At 44.3% G+C, this 19,914-nt stretch overlaps 2 protein-coding genes across 4 annotated transcripts; one reads left to right on the forward strand and one right to left on the reverse strand.

Annotated features, from left to right (window-relative positions):
• Positions 1–7: 7 nt before the first annotated feature.
• nme6 (NME/NM23 nucleoside diphosphate kinase 6) lies at positions 8–11,772 on the forward strand. 3 transcript variants are annotated; one of them, XM_080790254.1, is made up of 7 exons: positions 8–27; positions 6,209–6,456; positions 6,692–6,787; positions 8,620–8,722; positions 9,276–9,315; positions 10,299–10,459; positions 11,453–11,772. In XM_080790254.1, the coding sequence occupies exons 3-7, from the start codon at positions 6,695–6,697 to the stop codon at positions 11,734–11,736; spliced, it is 681 nt and encodes a 226-aa protein (XP_080646380.1). In that variant the 5' UTR covers positions 8–27; positions 6,209–6,456; positions 6,692–6,694; the 3' UTR covers positions 11,737–11,772. The 3 variants fall into 3 exon arrangements, with proteins under 3 accessions (XP_080646380.1, XP_080646381.1, XP_080646382.1); XM_080790255.1 differs by having other exon boundaries at positions 11,585–11,772; XM_080790256.1 differs by having other exon boundaries at positions 10,299–10,414; positions 11,585–11,772.
• Positions 11,773–14,877: 3,105 nt separating this feature from the next.
• On the reverse strand, positions 14,878–19,560 carry baalcb (BAALC binder of MAP3K1 and KLF4 b; the record flags this gene model as incomplete). Its single annotated transcript, XM_080790684.1, has 3 exons — positions 14,878–15,033; positions 15,621–15,826; positions 19,353–19,560. The coding sequence occupies 3 exons, from the start codon at positions 19,558–19,560 to the stop codon at positions 14,878–14,880; spliced, it is 570 nt and encodes a 189-aa protein (XP_080646810.1).
• Positions 19,561–19,914: the final 354 nt, after the last annotated feature.

The raw sequence follows: 19,914 nt of genomic DNA on the forward strand, positions 1-19,914 counted from the left end.
ACTACCGGACGGACCATGAAAATTGCAGTACAAATATATGGGCTCCGTCTTATGAGCTAATTTAGAACTTCCTGTCTGAGAGCTAGCTAATTTAAGACATCCGGTTGCCTTCAGAATAAGATATGGTTATTTAATTCGTTAATTAAATAATTATTACATTACATTATTAGTATTATTAGTACATTACAGTTATTGTAAAGACACACATTATGTTTCTGTGTAAAAATAAGTAATTAAATAACATAAAAAAGTTATCTAAATGGATAAATGCTATTCACTGGAGTGCATGGACTTTATAAAGTGGACACTGGACAAAAGACGGCTCCGCGAGGCAACTATCTGGACATACCCACGCGTTCGGGAAGATGTCCTCTACCACCCCACAGTCTCCGCTAAGCGGGAGAGGTGTAAAATTCACAGCAGCAGAGCTTCTACTGTGGTCAATGCAAAAAAATGTAGCGTTTCCGGACCCAGAATGGACACTGGACAAAAAACGGCTCCGCGAGGCAACTATCTGGACATACCCACGTGTTCAGGGAGATGTCCTGTACCACACCCCAGTCTCCGCTAAGCGGGAGAGGTGTAAAATTCACAGCAGCAGAGCTTCTACTGTGGTCAATGCAAAAACAATTACCGTTTCCGGACCCAGAATGGACACTGGACAAAAGACGGCTCCGCGAGGCAACTATCTGGACATACCCACGTGTTCAGGGAGATGTCCTGTACCACGCCCCAGTCTCCGCTAAGCGGGAGAGGTGTAAAATTCACAGCTGGAGCCCTTCTACTGGGGTCAATGCAAAAATATTACCGTTTCCGGACCCAGAATGGACACTGGACAAAAGACGGCTCCGCGAGGCAACTATCTGGACACACCCACGTGTTCAGGGAGATGTCCTGTACCACACCCCAGTCTCCGCTAAGCGGGAGAGGTGTAAAATTCACAGCTGGAGCCCTTCTACTGGGGTCAATGCAAAAAAATTACCGTTTCCGGACCCAGAATGGACACTGGACAAAAGACGGCTCCGCGAGGCAACTATCTGGACATACCCACGCGTCCGGGGAGATGTCCTCTACCACCCCACAGTCTCCACTAAGCGGGAGAGGTGTAAAATTCACAGCAGCAGAGCTTCTACTGTGGTCAATGCAAAAAAAATTACCGTTTCCGGACCCAGAATGGACACTGGACAAAAGACGGCTCCGCGAGGCAACTATCTGGACACACCCACGTGTTCAGGGAGATGTCCTGTACCACACCCCAGTCTCCGCTAAGCGGGAGAGGTGTAAAATTCACAGCTGGAGCCCTTCTACTGGGGTCAATGCAAAAAAAATACCGTTTCCGGACCCAGAATGGACACTGGACAAAAGACGGCTCCGCGAGGCAACTATCTGGACATACCCACGCGTCCGGGGAGATGTCCTCTACCACCCCACAGTCTCCGCTAAGCGGGAGAGGTGTAAAATTCACAGCTGGAGCCCTTCTACTGGGGTCAATGCAAAAACAATACCGTTTCCGGACCCAGAATGGACACTGGACAAAAGACGGCTCCGCGAGGCAACTATCTGGACATACCCACGCGTCCGGGGAGATGTCCTCTACCACCCCACAGTCTCCGCTAAGCGGGAGAGGTGTAAAATTCACAGCTGGAGCCCTTCTACTGGGGTCAATGCAAAAAAAATACCGTTTCCGGACCCAGAATGGACACTGGACAAAAGACGGCTCCGCGAGGCAACTATCTGGACATACCCACGTGTTCAGGGAGATGTCCTGTACCACACCCCAGTCTCCGCTAAGCGGGAGAGGTGTAAAATTCACAGCAGCAGAGCTTCTACTGTGGTCAATGCAAAAAAATGTACCGTTTCCGGACCCAGAATGGACACTGGACAAAAGACGGCTCCGCGAGGCAACTATCTGGACATACCCACGTGTTCAGGGAGATGTCCAGTACCACGCCCCAGTCTCCGCTAAGCGGGAGAGGTGTAAAATTCACAGCTGGAGCCCTTCTACTGGGGTCAATGCAAAAAAATTACCGTTTCCGGACCCAGAATGGACACTGGACAAAAGACGGCTCCGCGAGGCAACTATCTGGACACACCCACGTGTTCAGGGAGATGTCCTGTACCACACCCCAGTCTCCGCTAAGCGGGAGAGGTGTAAAATTCACAGCTGGAGCCCTTCTACTGGGGTCAATGCAAAAAAAATACCGTTTCCGGACCCAGAATGGACACTGGACAAAAGACGGCTCCGCGAGGCAACTATCTGGACATACCCACGTGTTCAGGGAGATGTCCTGTACCACACCCCAGTCTCCGCTAAGCGGGAGAGGTGTAAAATTCACAGCAGCAGAGCTTCTACTGTGGTCAATGCAAAAAAATGTACCGTTTCCGGACCCAGAATGGACACTGGACAAAAGACGGCTCCGCGAGGCAACTATCTGGACATACCCACGTGTTCAGGGAGATGTCCAGTACCACGCCCCAGTCTCCGCTAAGCGGGAGAGGTGTAAAATTCACAGCTGGAGCCCTTCTACTGGGGTCAATGCAAAAAATTTACCGTTTCCGGACCCAGAATGGACACTGGACAAAAGACGGCTCCGCGAGGCAACTATCTGGACACACCCACGTGTTCAGGGAGATGTCCTGTACCACACCCCAGTCTCCGCTAAGCGGGAGAGGTGTAAAATTCACAGCTGGAGCCCTTCTACTGTGGTCAATGCAAAAAAATTACCGTTTCCGGACCCAGAATGGACACTGGACAAAAGACGGCTCCGCGAGGCAACTATCTGGACACACCCACGTGTTCAGGGAGATGTCCTGTACCACACCCCAGTCTCCGCTAAGCGGGAGAGGTGTAAAATTCACAGCTGGAGCCCTTCTACTGGGGTCAATGCAAAAAAAATACCGTTTCCGGACCCAGAATGGACACTGGACAAAAGACGGCTCCGCGAGGCAACTATCTGGACACACCCACGTGTTCAGGGAGATGTCCTGTACCACACCCCAGTCAAATCAAACCAACAGTGTTCATGTGCAGCCTATAAAGCCTGAAAAGAATAGCAGTGTTCATGTGCAGGAAGACAGCACTAGTGTAGATGAATCACATTTAAATCAAACCAGCAGTGTTCATGTGCCTATAAAGCCAGTTGTTGTGCACCACGCATTTCATGAGAGCACTGTACATAATCATTCTGTCTTGGTCTTCAACCAGCCAAAATTCTCACATGTCTCCCCCCTGCTCCGCTCCCTCCACTGGCTCCCGGTCGCTGCCCGCACAGAATACAAAACTCTGATGCTGGCATTCAAAGCAACCAAAGGTATGGCTCCCCCATATCTTGCAAGTATGATTGAACCCTACAAACCCTCCCGCGCACTCAGATCAGCTTGCATTGACCACAGTAGAAGCTCTGCTGCTGTGAATTTTACACCTCTCCCGCTTAGCGGAGACTGTGGGGTGGTAGAGGACATCTCCCCGGACGCGTGGGTATGTCCAGATAGTTGCCTCGCGGAGCCGTCTTTTGTCCAGTGTCCATTCTGGGTCCGGAAACGGTAATTTTTTTGCATTGACCCCAGTAGAAGGGCTCCAGCTGTGAATTTTACACCTCTCCCGCTTAGCGGAGACTGGGGTGTGGTACAGGACATCTCCCTGAACACGTGGGTGTGTCCAGATAGTTGCCTCGCGGAGCCGTCTTTTGTCCAGTGTCCATTCTGGGTCCGGAAACGGTATTTTTTTTGCATTGACCCCAGTAGAAGGGCTCCAGCTGTGAATTTTACACCTCTCCCGCTTAGCGGAGACTGGGGTGTGGTACAGGACATCTCCCTGAACACGTGGGTATGTCCAGATAGTTGCCTCGCGGAGCCGTCTTTTGTCCAGTGTCCATTCTGGGTCCGGAAACGGTACATTTTTTTGCATTGACCACAGTAGAAGCTCTGCTGCTGTGAATTTTACACCTCTCCCGCTTAGCGGAGACTGTGGGGTGGTAGAGGACATCTCCCCGGACGCGTGGGTATGTCCAGATAGTTGCCTCGCGGAGCCGTCTTTTGTCCAGTGTCCATTCTGGGTCCGGAAACGGTAATTTTTTTGCATTGACCCCAGTAGAAGGGCTCCAGCTGTGAATTTTACACCTCTCCCGCTTAGCGGAGACTGGGGTGTGGTACAGGACATCTCCCTGAACACGTGGGTATGTCCAGATAGTTGCCTCGCGGAGCCGTCTTTTGTCCAGTGTCCATTCTGGGTCCGGAAACGGTACATTTTTTTGCATTGACCACAGTAGAAGCTCTGCTGCTGTGAATTTTACACCTCTCCCGCTTAGCGGAGACTGTGGGGTGGTAGAGGACATCTCCCCGGACGCGTGGGTATGTCCAGATAGTTGCCTCGCGGAGCCGTCTTTTGTCCAGTGTCCATTCTGGGTCCGGAAACGGTAATTTTTTTGCATTGACCCCAGTAGAAGGGCTCCAGCTGTGAATTTTACACCTCTCCCGCTTAGCGGAGACTGGGGTGTGGTACAGGACATCTCCCTGAACACGTGGGTATGTCCAGATAGTTGCCTCGCGGAGCCGTCTTTTGTCCAGTGTCCATTCTGGGTCCGGAAACGGTACATTCTTTTGCATTGACCACAGTAGAAGCTCTGCTGCTGTGAATTTTACACCTCTCCCGCTTAGCGGAGACTGTGGGGTGGTAGAGGACATCTCCCCGGACGCGTGGGTATGTCCAGATAGTTGCCTCGCGGAGCCGTCTTTTGTCCAGTGTCCATTCTGGGTCCGGAAACGGTATTTTTTTTGCATTGACCCCAGTAGAAGGGCTCCAGCTGTGAATTTTACACCTCTCCCGCTTAGCGGAGACTGGGGTGTGGTACAGGACATCTCCCTGAACACGTGGGTGTGTCCAGATAGTTGCCTCGCGGAGCCGTCTTTTGTCCAGTGTCCATTCTGGGTCCGGAAACGGTCTTTTTTTTGCATTGACCCCAGTAGAAGGGCTCCAGCTGTGAATTTTACACCTCTCCCGCTTAGCGGAGACTGGGGTGTGGTACAGGACATCTCCCTGAACACGTGGGTATGTCCAGATAGTTGCCTCGCGGAGCCGTCTTTTGTCCAGTGTCCATTCTGGGTCCGGAAACGGTACATTTTTTTGCATTGACCACAGTAGAAGCTCTGCTGCTGTGAATTTTACACCTCTCCCGCTTAGCGGAGACTGTGGGGTGGTAGAGGACATCTCCCCGGACGCGTGGGTATGTCCAGATAGTTGCCTCGCGGAGCCGTCTTTTGTCCAGTGTCCATTCTGGGTCCGGAAACGGTAATTTTTTTGCATTGACCCCAGTAGAAGGGCTCCAGCTGTGAATTTTACACCTCTCCCGCTTAGCGGAGACTGGGGTGTGGTACAGGACATCTCCCTGAACACGTGGGTATGTCCAGATAGTTGCCTCGCGGAGCCGTCTTTTGTCCAGTGTCCATTCTGGGTCCGGAAACGGTACATTTTTTTGCATTGACCACAGTAGAAGCTCTGCTGCTGTGAATTTTACACCTCTCCCGCTTAGCGGAGACTGTGGGGTGGTAGAGGACATCTCCCCGGACGCGTGGGTATGTCCAGATAGTTGCCTCGCGGAGCCGTCTTTTGTCCAGTGTCCATTCTGGGTCCGGAAACGGTAATTTTTTTGCATTGACCCCAGTAGAAGGGCTCCAGCTGTGAATTTTACACCTCTCCCGCTTAGCGGAGACTGGGGTGTGGTACAGGACATCTCCCTGAACACGTGGGTGTGTCCAGATAGTTGCCTCGCGGAGCCGTCTTTTGTCCAGTGTCCATTCTGGGTCCGGAAACGGTATTTTTTTTGCATTGACCCCAGTAGAAGCTCTGCTGCTGTGAATTTTACACCTCTCCCGCTTAGCGGAGAGTGGGGTGTGGTAGAGGACATCTCCCCGGACGCGTGGGTATGTCCAGATAGTTGCCTCGCGGAGCCGTCTTTTGTCCAGTGTCCACTTTATGAAGTCCATGCACTCCAGTGAATAGCATTTATCCATTTAGATAACTTTATTATTATTATTATTATTATTTAATTACTTGTTTTTACACAGAAACATAATGTGTGTCTTATAGCATCATTTAAATGCTTAATTTGTAGTTTTAATGTGCAAATTAAACTTTTTTTCAATACTCCAGAGGTACTCTTATTTTGAAGAGATCGTCCACCGGAAGCCTTAAATTAGCTCACTAGATTAGCTCACTAGACAGTGCCAAATATATGCGTGCAGTTTTATCAATAAATTACGTTTCATTGTCTTAAATGCATACGCGGATTTATAGTTCTATTTGATGCGATGCGTGTAGTTAGTTAGTTGCGCTGTTTATGTAGTATTATACGTTGATATTTCTTCCTGGCTGCGCCTGCGGTCACCGCTGTTGATGACAGAACGCTGACCACCAGTGACCGCAGCGTCAGATAATAACACTGTGTCAAACTGAAACAGGTGTGTAACGTAACGTTACTACGTAACATGACCGTTAACATATCGAACTATTTGATTAAAAATAACAATCAATCACGCTCATTTGTCTCTCAGCAGAATGTTGTGTAATTTGTCAAGTTGTTGGCTACTATACTCGGATATATTAAACATAACGACACTATTTATTTTTTAAATGTTACATTGCGTAATCATATATATATTTCAATTCATGTTGTCTTGTTTTATTTCTATCCAGGCAATGCTGCTAACAACGGCTCGCCTTGCCAAGGCACTACAGCTCACCCTGGCGGTGGTTAAGCCAGATGCAGTTGCACATCCTTTGATGTTGCAGGTGAGCATAGCATGTAATCACTGCAGTCTGCACACGTGTGTTTGAGATTAGGACACAGAGAAATGGAAGGTACAGAATTTGTTCCTAAATCAATTACAGATTATTCATCTGATATAGGGCAATTCTAGCTCAGGTCCATATCGCTATAATTAATGCTTAATTCTGCCAGAATTAAGCATTAGGGCTATGGACCAGAGCTAGGGGGCCATTTCTATTTTTAACTCGCCTGGCTTGGTCATACCTAGCTGCCTGCAACACATATATAATGGGATGAATCTAGAGTTGCAATATCGAATTCCCGATCTGCTTGTATTAAAGGACGTTAAACTCACCAACATCGAAGCTGTAGGGCAGGCTTGAATTATCCTCTTTCGATCTGCAAAGCGTTTGTTTCATAAAAATCCACCGTAGACATGTTATGAGCTACTTTCTGTCAAGACATTCTGTGCAGGTGACTATGTTTCTGTGTTGGAGTTTGGAAGTGCTCGTCAAAGTCACTGAATGGCCCTGCATACCACCTGTTTCGAATTTGCACATAATGCTTCCAAACTCCAAAAAATCACACCCGTGTGAACTGAGTGGTGCAACTCCTCTCTCTCTCTCTCTCTCTCTCTCTCTCTCTCTCTCTGGCACAACATTTTAGCACCTATATTTTAGCCGGTATCCGATGAAATAGGAGTGCTAAAGTTTACACACCAATAGTACCGAAACAATGTAGTTCATTAGTAAACAATATCCTGATTTGTTAGGCCTATTTATCATTGGTATTCACATACTCACCTTTTTATCATTATCTAGCTGACCATTTAATTGCACAAAATAATTTGATCACTTTGGAAATTAACTATAACATCTGTGGGTTTGACATAAACTACACTGATGAAGACAGCATCTTTGTTAGCATAACGATGAAGACATTGATTAAGAAGTTTCGCTGCGGTGAGTTGGTAAACTGGCGAGTTCTCCGGTATCCTTTTTAGCCGAGCGACATCATCAGACTGTAAAATAGGGTTTAAATTTCATGAAACAACTTTCCAAGTACTAATCTTCCACAGCCATGCTGGGTATAGATCTGCTCATCTGAAAGCACAAGAGGCTGCACCAATATGAGCAACATAAATCAAGCTTATACTTGATCCATTCACCAGCGCTGAGGTCTCAAAGGGATTAGCGTTTTGTTGGAACTTCATGAAGGCCTTTATGAAGTTTGTCATGAATAAATAGTGGTTTAAGTCCTAATAAACTTTGTTGTTGTACAACAAATATTTTTGAAAATTGCTTTTTTTTGGGGGGGGGGGGGGATTGCTTTTACGTTTAAGTTTTAGTCACAGTCTCTTGAATAGTTTTCATTTAGTTTTAGTCACTTGGAATGTTTTAGTGTCATACGATTTTAGTCGGCTAAATCTACAGTTGATTTAGTCAACTAGTCAACTAAAATGTATTTTGGTGGGTTATACATACCGGATCTCTTGCCCACTAGTCCCCTTCCTAGCATTTTAGTCTAGTTTTTAGCTGTTCACTGAAAATTGTCAATACATTTAGTCTCAGTTTTAGTCGTCATAGCTTAGTTTTAATTTAGTTTTCGTCAGCCTTAGTTTTAAAGTCGACAAAAACAACACTGTTATCATCATCATGTCATGTATTACACCACAGCTTCCATTTTCCTGTACTGTAGCAACCTGTTTGTCCAAACATAATGCACTCCCATGCAGTCCCAGAATAGTAACCAAACATACAGGCATAGAATCAGTTTACTTATTAACTAAGAGAGTATTATAGTATAGTATAATGATTAACCTTTTTATTTATTTATTTCTCTCTCTCTCTCTCAGGCTCTTCACCAGAGAATCCTGGACAATGAGTTTGTCATCGTTAGATCTAAGGACGTCGTGTGGAGAAGACAGGACTCTGAGAGGTTTTACGCTGAACATGCAGGTGTGGAAGAGATGGTGTTCTTTCAACTCTCCAGGTGTTTCAATGGGCAATATTTAATAATTAACTGCAGCCTGACTTCACTGTACTGACTCCGCCTGACCAAACCAACCCTTTGTGGACGCACGATTAATGTATTGAGTGTAGACACCAAAACCAGCGTACTACACCTGACCATTATGTCGTTGTAAGCTAATTCATTATTAAAGTGTCCGTTTTATTGTCATTGGTGTGCTTCAAAGCCACTTGGAACTGTACTGGACTGGTCAGAATAAGACTTGTAGGAACCCCTCCTTTTGTTGTTTGAACATCTTCTGTTGCGACATTTCATGGCAGCAGCAAGTTGGAAATAAATGCATCGTCAATAAAACATTATCTTATCTTGCTACCTGCAAGATAATTCAGGGCCTTAGTTATAAGGGCACTTCTAAATTGGTGTAATTTGGGTCTCTCGGCTCTCTTCTGCTCTTGCCATTTCTTGTTTCTTGCTTTTGTCATAGACTCTACTTTATTAATGCAAAACATAAAATGCTTTGACCTTGTTTTGCTGTTTTAGGGCGATTCTTCTTTCAAAGACTTGTAGAGTTCATGTCAAGGTAAGCTTTGTTTCAAGTAGACTGGTATAGGATATACATTCCTTGGTGTTAGCATCATGTTATGCTTTAGCTATTGAAAAATAGCAGATCTACAAGCTCATAGCGCGCCACCGAGTGGCGCGCTACGAGCTTGTAGATCTGCTATTGTTGAAAAATTGAAGAACGACTGACATTTTTAGAATCTGATCTCAGGTCAGAATGGGTTCATCAGACCAGTGTGTGTCCAGTGGAAACCTCGTATGAATCTGATCTCAGGTCAGAATGGGTTAAAGTGCGTCTGTGCAAGTTCTGTTGCTTTTATGCCCTTTAGCTTTGTATTTCTCGCTGAGCAAAAGAAGATGAAACCAGACCTTATTACATAGCGCACTGAACTGACACATGAAGGTAGACCTCAATTGACGGGGATCCTATTTCATGCTTAGGAAGTCCCCCAATAAATCAATTCTAACCCAGGTTCTGAAACATCAGTTACATGATGGGTTTCAGTCATCAAGAGACTTCCTTGATTAGCACTGAAGTCCTGGGCCTATTGCCTGAGAGCCAATGTGTAGCCTTTATAGCTTTTAAATGCAGATCACTCTCACTGTTGTAATTGCTAAAGGTGACTGGCTGCAATCACATTATCATTTAGTTTGCCCCCCGGTGGTGAATCACATTATCATTTAGTTTGCCCCCCGGTGGTGAAGCCACAGAAATCTTCCCTGGTTATTATCATTAGCGACTCATAGCGCCTTCCTTCATGAACTGAATTATGTCAGCCAATATATCATATGTCAGCCCCCGGGCCCTTCTGTATGGTTTAGCATAATCTTATACAAATCCATACAAAGTCTCGATGTAATAGATTGTGTACAAATCCCTTGTGTACAAATCCCTTGTTAAATCAAATGATTCCATTCGGTCATGAACTGCACAAAATCCTCAGTTAGTTAAAATGGTCCATTAATGTCAGTATTTTGACTGTGTTGTACTCTTCCCCCCAGTGGTCCGATGCGTGCATACGTCCTGGCCAGGCAGGATGCCATAAACCACTGGAGAGAACTAATGGGACCGACCAAAGTGTTCCAGGCTAAATATACCTCGCCAGACACTCTCCGGGGTCAGTATGGATTAACGGACACCAGAAACAGTATACATGGCTCAGGTACTGTATGAAATACTCCTCACGCTATTAAAACTACTATCTACTGTATATAATAGATAGAGGGTATGCGCATGCATAAAATGAATGGCAAAGTGAGTTTTAACGTAATTTAATGTCGTTTAATGAAATCAGACTTCTCTGTGTGGATGTATAGGGCTGTCGAGGCCAGACAGTATTGTTTGCCACTCAGTTGGCGTTGCTGCAAAACGTCCGGGTATGATGATGACGTCACGCGCATACCCTCTATAACGTGATAGGTGTATTTTAGAAGTCTTTAAAGCTACACTATGTAATGTAACTACTAACTATACTCTTCAACCCCCGGATTTGAACCCACGTTTCTGACATTTTATACCTTATTGACCTGCCTGCTTGCTCAGGGGATAAATTTAATCCTGACCATCAGGTCAAAAGTCTTTTCGGATACTCGGATCCTGTCTGGGTGAGGTGTGACCTTTGACCCCAGGTGAACGTCTCAATAGAAGAGCAGGGGGAGACAAAATACAACGACCCCAGTTACTTAGAAAAGGAGGAACTAAGCAGGTGCTCGACGGAGATAGCAAATCGTGATAATGATAAAAATAAGTCACACGGATCAAACACGGGATCAAGAGAGATAAAAAGAGAGAGGATCCGGGCACTCAAAGTTAAAAACGAGAAACGCCTTTTATTAAATTAAAAATGCAACTGCCAACATGTTTCGACCAACAAGGTCTTCATTCTTGCCCTGATGAAGTAAGACCTTGTTACCAATATTTCCATTAATTGGATATTTCCATTACCCTCCCCAGATTCCATTGAGTAAGCACACACAGAGAGATCAACTTCTTCTTATCTAATTGTCCATTACCCTCCCCAGATTCCATGGAGTCGGCACACAGAGAGATCAACTTCTTCTTATTTAATTGTCCATTACCCTCCCCAGATTCCATTGAGTAAGCACACACAGAGAGATCAACTTCTTCTTATTTAATTGTCCATTACCCTCCCCAGATTCCATGGAGTCAGCACACAGAGAGATCAACTTCTTCTTATCTAATTGTCCATTACCCTCCCCAGATTCCATGGAGTCGGCACACAGAGAGATCAACTTCTTCTTATTTAATTGTCCATTACCCTCCCCAGATTCCATGGAGTCAGCACACCGGGAGATCAACTTCTTCTTCCCAGACTTCTGTGTGAAGGAGTGGATGGAGAAGGAAGAGCCGTCGGCCCGAAATGGAGAGATGAAATACGACCGACAAAGACAGATCCACATACTTCCAACGGAAAGCTGACTCCTCCACACAGGGCAAAGAGAAGCTGACTCCTCCACACAGGGCAAAGAGAATACAGTATGTCCAGCTGTAAAGCTGACTCCTCCACACAGTGACACAGGGCAAAGAGAAGCTGACTCCTCCACACAGGGCAAAGAGAATGACTCCTCCACACAGGGCAAAGAGAAGCTGACTCCTCCACACAGGGCAAAGAGAAGCTGACTCCTCCACACAGGGCAAAGAGAAGCTGACTCCTCCACACAGGGCAAAGAGAAGCTGACTCCTCCACACAGGGCAAAGAGAAGCTGACTCCTCCACACAGGGCAAAGAGAAGCTGACTCCTCCACACGGGGCAAAGAGAATGACTCCTCCAGACAGGGCAAAGAGAAGCTGACTCCTCCACACAGGGCAAAGAGAAGCTGACTCCTCCACACGGGGCAAAGAGAATATGTCCAGCTGTAAAGCCTGGTTTATATTTGAATGCACCGGAAATAGCCCATCTACAACTAAGCCCAGCAATGCGCCGCTTGAAGGCTTGAAGCTCGACTATTTTCATTGCGAGACGTCGTGTCAAAAGACGGGAGCATAAATTAGGTATTTTTGTGCCATATTCCCCACAGTCGGTGTCACATACACATACAGTATACTACATACAGTATGAGTAAAGATGATGCTGCACAAAATGGAGTTGTTTGGCTTCATGCCATTCGTCTCACTGTTCGTAACATAACTGGAGTGGACGGCCAGACGTCCATGCAGCTTGAATGATGAGTAGTCGGCCCGACTAAAGTCAAACGGTTCAAAAGTCAAAGTGATAAAAATCAGTCGTGTCACAGAGGAAAATGGCATATCTTGACAATTACATACAGCATTAATGGAGGTACTTTACTGTATGCACTCTACTGAAATATTAACAATAGTGATCATTTTTTTAAAGATAATCGTTGCACCAAATGTATTTTCCACTCACATTGCATTTATCTATAATGAACTTATTCTGCTTCTGTGAAGTGGCTTAAAAACACGAGAGTGGAGAGCTTTTCTGTCATGTTCATTGTCTGTAAAAATGGTGTTATGTACTGTAAAGCAGGGATACTCAAATAGATTTACCTGTGGGCCACATTACAAAAATGGCAAGGGGCCAGGGGCCAGTAGATAAAATTACGACATTAATGATACTTGATAACTTCTCTCTTTCAATTGCTTTATTTTCGCAAAATGTATCAAAGTACAATGTGCATGCACACAATATGTAAATAAATAAATGTGTTACATTTTCTTGCATAAACAATGTCTATGAGTAGTGATATGGCTGACTGAGTAACATAAAACAATCTACCTGAAAATAGATAGCTATAAGTGAAGAGCAATTTCCGCAATTACCATTTCCGCAATTTCCATTTCCTCAATTTCCATTTCCGCAATTTCCGCATTACCATTTCCGCAATTTCCATTTCCGCAATTTCCATTTCCACCATTTCCGCAATTTCCGCAATTACAATTTCCGCAATTTCCATTTCCATTTCCAACTATTAATGGCAGCTGGGTTTCATCATTCAAATAAAATAGAATTCTGTCCGTTTAGCTATAAAATTATGTCAGGGAATAGGGATATACAGTATATGTCTTTCATTTGCATTGCATTGCATCTCCCCCCCCCCCCCCCCCCCCCAAGCTTTTATTTTCGTTCGAGTAATAGTACAACTCTAATAGTATTACTTATAATAATGTAATTAAAGATAACTTCATTCAGATTTATTTATTTTTATTTCATTTTCCAGATTTTTTTTTCTTCTTTTTTTTAGATTTTCATTGGTGGGCCAGTCATAATGGTCCCGCGGGCCTGATGTGGCCCGCGGGCCTGATGTTGAGTATCACTGCTGTAAAGAATAAAGATATAATACATTTAAACTACTGGTAGTTATGACAAAGAAAAGTTTATATAATGCACACATGATAAATGGCAGACCATTTCTAATAAATAACAGAAGCTGTAGGCTTTGCACAAAGTCAATTATGCTTTTTTTTTTTCATCTGAGGCATTGGCAGCAGATTTTTTTCTTTTATAGAAAAATTGATGACCAAAATGACCGTTTTATAGTACTCCCATAAGACATGAAACTGGCAGATTGCAGCTTTAAATTAATAGGATTTTATCATGTTGAAAATCTCTCCAAAAGCTCAAATGTTTGAGATTAAAGACCAGTTAAGACTTTTGAATGAGCGAGGGTTGTCTTTCTGGGATGTTGAAAAGAAGCTGCCTGGTTTCAGGAATGGAATAAGCATTTTCTTCTGTGATGCCAAACAAGTATTGTTTTCACATACAATACAATATAAACATCACAATGAAATCATCTTTCAATTTAAAATAACTGCTGTGACAGCAGGCAGACAAAAATACTGCATCAAGTATAAAACACACTGACTAGTATAACTAAGGACTTCTGGAGAGTCAGTGCTATGTTTCTGAGGGCAGATTCACACTATGGTCCTCTTGGCACATGTTGTGGACCGGTACTGGTAGTGGGAACGCTGCGTACCGTTCCCGGGAGCGGATCACCCAACCGGTCCCGGGACCACATGGAAGTAGTCTTGGGATACGGATCGACCCAAACGGGAAAGCATTGAATACAGTAGAATGAAGTGTACTCTGATACGGATCGACGCAATGTGAAAGCGTTGAATGAAGTGTTCCCCCCGGGTGCAGAAGAATCAGGGCCAATGTGAACCATGGCCAGCGGGGACCATGCAGGCAATCGTATTGGGGAACAGTTTGAATCAAACTGACTCAGTGTGAATCTGCCCTAATATAAGAATGACTCTCGTCTCGTCCGTCGAGCACAAATTCATCCTCAGACATTCCTCTTGTACTTTCACAACATATTTGAGCAATACTTTGAGTGTGTAAGGCGCGATTCATACTCCTATTTTAGAGCCGAATAAAAGCCTACAATGTGACGTCATTTGAGGTTCGGGGGGGGGGTTGTGGGTACCGTCCGAAAGTCGGGTCTTCGGTGCTACTGAACTTTCGGACGAGCCGAAATCATTTCGGCACTACAGCGCCGAAACAGCGGTAAAATAGGAGTATGAAATAAATCACCATTACTTTAGCCCTCAATCTTCCTTCATCACCTCCATTGCTTTCCCCCGGCGGTACACTCGCTAACTTAAAGGCGTTTGTGTGTCTAGTGGTTTCATGACCTCGTAGGTGGTGAGAGACTTCTCTTTGATCTTTCCGTTCTTGTCCACCTGGCGGATGCTCTGTGTCACAGTGATGGTCACCTGTTTGGTGGACATCCGGTTGTCCTGCCACTTTGTCTGCGTCAGGGAGACAAATCAATGATTACTCTTAGATAAGTGGTAGAAATAAAAGAAGCATGAATCCTTAAATGAGAACACAAAGGTCGGTCACGAGAGATTCGGCTTTGTTTGTTTTTTTCATCATTTTTATCCCACGATTTTGCAACCCATTTTTTCACCTACACTTCCTTCCTCTGGGGGCAGCGGACTGACCTCATGCTTCCTCCTATGCATGAGGAGTCCAAGCTGCTTCTTTTCACCTGACAGGGGGGGAGTTTCCCCGGCCGGACGTAGCGCGTGGAAGGAACACGTTATTCCGACCAGTTCCTTTCCCCTCCATCAGGCGCCCTGGCTGGCCAGGGGGAGGCAGTTTAGAGACCAGGATTACTGCATGTTTTTTGTGAGGGTATACCTACCCTAGGGGACACGGGGAGAACATGCAAACTCCACACAGAAAGGCCCTTTCGCCAACCCCACCTCAGGTATGGGCACTGATGAATAACAACTCTTAGCTTACTCCCTTAATTTGCTCAAATACTAGATGTGTGTTTTGCTTATAACTGAAGAAAAGGGGAATCAAAAAAATCACCATAGGAATGACTTACAATCTCTTCTGTGCGTAGAACACTCCTGCGCTGAACCGTGGTTCCCTGCAGTGAGGGTGGGATCACTGCCTGTTGTAGAGGGGACAGCAGCGTTGGAGCCGGGCCGCCGGCCTTCGTCTCCGTCAGACTGGCCTCGGACAGAGACGAACAGACTTTAAAGTAAGCCTGAGCCGGAGGAGGTAAGCCATCTTCAAACAAATCTGGAACTGGAACAAATGAAAAAACATCACTGACCTTTATAACTTTACCGTTAATACATGTTTTTAACCCATTTAGGCCTGACCTTGAAATTGAAATCTTCTTAAATCTTCTAAATCCTCCAGTTTTCTGAAATAAATATTTTCACGATTTAAAAGAAATAGCAGACCTACAAGCTTGTAGCGCGCCATGAGCTTTTTCAATAGCTAAATAGCCCAAAATGGGTTAAGTACTACTGTGAGTACTATACTCCAAAGTATAGTATAGTAAAAATAAATCTTATATTTAACACACTTTCTCATAATCGTCAAATCTGCTTTGGAGCTCTTCTGGGCATGAATGAAAAGCCTAAGAAATAGCCTCTTTTCTTTAGTACAGTTTCCTCAATGTTCATTTTTACTAAGAGAGCGAACCCAAATGGGTTGGTCATCTTTATGCATGTGACCCACAAACCCACAGCAAATGAATCCTTTGATGGTGTTAATGCCGTGCTCCGTTCACTAAACACAGTGGACGTCATCCCTTTGCTGAATTTGTTACACTAGCACAAGGTATATCCATCCAACCATGACTGAAATACTGCCTTTTCAAGAGTGCATAATTATGGATACCAATTTCCCATATTACAATTCCTCCTCAAGTAAGTCCCGTTGTGACTGACAGAGATAAGCAACCTACATGTAGCAGCCTCGACGGCAGTAATATATTAAAGAAGATTCCTATTCCAGGTCTCTCTAGTCTAGCTAGTCAGGCAGCCGGGGGGGGTGTGTGGAGTGGGACATTTGGTATATCGGGTTTTTTTGTGGCTATTTGGATATTGTCTATATACTAATATACTGTACATACATTCATGAATCCACCTGCCTGCCGGCTGTCATCATTGAGCAATGTCTGAAAATGTAACCCATTCTGGGCGGGAACCCCTTTTGGGTTCTGTACAGTATGTACAGTATTCAAAAATATTTATATGCTGCCATATAAATATTTTTCAGAAAGTTTTTCAGAAAACTTAGGTCAGGATTTAGAGGCATTTTAAGAATCGGCCTTAGGCCTAAATGGGTTTTAAGAAGCATGTGATGTGCCAGGGTTTTCATGATTCCGAATCCATTCCAAGCATTAGTTTTGCACAAAAAACACTCCTTGGGCTACAAACGTCGTCACAAATGTTGGTTCCCTCAGCACTAATTAGCTGGCTGGCAGCTCTTGGTGTCTTTTGGCTGCTACGGTACATTCTGGTGTAGCAGACATCTAGAGACTTCTGCAGGTTTGGCTTCAGGGTCCAGCATTCACTGCCGTAGAAAAGAACAGACTATACCGTTGCATAGAAGAAGTTGAAAGAGGCTGAACTGAGTCTGTATATTAGGTACTGACTGATAGTTAAAATGGCCAGTCTACAAGCTCACAATGTGTCAATGTAGATCGACTAGTTGAACTATTTTAAAATGTTTTTCAAGATAGTAAAATATGGCAGAAAAGTTTAGGGATAAAAAGGGGTAAGACCCAAAGATCGGGCCAAAAATGTGAAATGTTCATTTGGGGAGGCAAACATGAGAAAGAACATTAAGAGAGAATTCATGCATGTATGAAAAAGAAAGCCTGGGTATCGAGGCTATGCATAGTACCACCCTTACAGTACAGTAGTGTCCCAGAGAAGGAAAGTAGACTATGAAGCACTTATTTATTCTAGGATTGTATATTCCATGTTTCTTTTCTCACCTGTCCCTCCCTTTTTAATGCTGACCCCACGAGCTGCGCTCCAAGATTTCCTATGCACTTCCTGTGCAAATGGCAAATAAAGTCTATTCTATATTCTATTCTAAACCGAACGCCATATTTGTAACTCCAATGGTAAAAAGTCTGCCTTAAACCTACTGTATGTAAGCATGACAATGACCCACTTTGTTTTGAGTGGGGTGAACTGTATAGTACTCAGTGCATGAGGAAAAACAACCGCACATACTATGACACTTTCACAATACAAGTAAGACGCGTGAACGTGGGAAGCGAACGCAGCTCGTAAATAGCAATAACAACAATTAGAATAAATTGCGTACTTTTTTAAGGGTTATTTTAAGCAGGCCGGTGTTACAGCGTGACACACACACACACACACACACACACACACAGACACAGACAGACAGACAGTTTAGGCCAGCTTCTATAGTTAGTGCTCACTGCGTTCACAATCACTGCGTTCACAATCACTGCGTTCGCAATCACTGCATTCGCAATCACTGCGTTTGCAATGAGCCGTAGAAAAGTCCCTGTCCACTGTCAAGATGAACAGCTGTGGGTCAATCGACTGATGTCTACCGTATGTCCACAGACTCCACACAACCCCACCCTGACCACTGACCGCAGTATCCAAACAGATCTAGCCTGGCCCAACCAATGTTTGCACACAAACAGTTTTACTTGAAAGGTGACATTGCACCTGTAGTGTCCAAGAAGATTAAACACTGTACCATCTGTTCTGGTTGTGCCTCTATCAGCTAAAAGGGTTTCCATGGCTACAGGCTTTGTACAGAGCTACAGTATGCTATGATGAAGTCATAAAAGACAAGGACACAAAAAAAATCTAAAACTATTATTAAAAAAAAATGGAAATTGGAAAAACACGACCCCTTCACATCTTAGAAGGACAATATCAGTCACCATGCAAGAAAAAAGGACAGGTTAAAATGTTATAGTTTGACGTTATTATGGGTTTATAGGAAGGGGGCGGCTAAAATTAATACCAAATATCTAAATACTGAATCCAGCAACTTCAAAACTGTCTGGGGGACAGTTGACCAAAGGTTTTTTGAAAGTGAAATATCCCCTTAATACACATGGATAATTACATTTAAATTGAATTGATAAAAAACAACTGTTCCAGTAACATCATAATTATTTAAAATGTCCAACCGAAAACACTGGGGCTATTAATTAACCTTTACCTGATCTCCTCTAGTGAAGTGGAGAGCAACGACATTCCGAAATGGATGAAATGTGTACTTTGAGTTAATACAATATCAGTAATAACGTTATCAAGAACTCCATGCCTCACACTAGAAGAAGGCGTATGCACCTGTGTGTTTTTAAGATTCTGATTCCGTTTTCTGGTGTATGTGTGTTTTTGTATTATATATTTTTGTACCGTGTTTGTGTCATGTACAGTATGTAAAATCATTGCTGTAAATGTTCTTTGTCTGTATACAGGGCGCCATTGAAAAAGAGACCTTGGTCTCAATTGGATTCCCCTGAAATAAAGGTTTCAATCAAAAAAACCTGACAATAATATCTAGCCGTGGACAAAGTAGGGCTGTCATCAATCAATCACTGAGTGCTGTCGGCTGTGCAGAAAAGTCAAAATAGAAGGGCAGACTATTATGGGAATTTAAATAAAAACAACTCGTGGATATAGTATTCTCTCAAGGGAATCATTCTATATCAGGGCATTTGTGGTGGTATAGTATCAATCAATGTGGACATCAATCAATTCGTCATTCATCCAACCAATCAACCATCCAATCCAATATTCATTCTCCTCACCGTGGCTGAGTGTCTTCTCAGAAGGGAAGCCGGTCTCAGAGGAGTTCTCTGAAGGGATGCTCTGGATGGAGGACAGGGGGATGCTCTGGATGGAGGACAGGGGGACGTCGGTGTCCGTGTTCAGCCACGTGGACTCGGTCTCTTTGGTCCAGCTCTCCAGATAGCTTCGAGGTTCCAGGGCGTCTGTCCGGCTGCCCCCACACCCCATCGCTCTCCAAACAGTGCACTGGGTCAGTGCCACCAGTTGAGGCAGCGAATGGTCTTATAATGAATAAATAAGGACATTGAATACAATATTGAATAACAACGAAGAACGTAAATTCCACAATGAAGTGAAACCAACACTTTCATTTATGCCTGCCAATATATTCATCTTTAGACAACATTGAGGATATATAAGTGATATGCATAAGTTTCCGAACGGTACATCTTTCGATGTGTCTTACAGTCTCCACTTAAAGTAGAGAAAACGAGTTAGTTCTGTATATAAAGGTAGGCTACTTGAAACAGTATCATACAGAACATTTAGCAAATATTAGACAGTACAGAGTAAGTACTGTAC

The sequence above is a fragment of the Protomyctophum bolini genome, assembly GCF_963924005.1.
Source record: "Protomyctophum bolini genome assembly, chromosome: 19".
Classification (NCBI taxonomy): Eukaryota; Metazoa; Chordata; class Actinopteri; order Myctophiformes; family Myctophidae; genus Protomyctophum; species Protomyctophum bolini.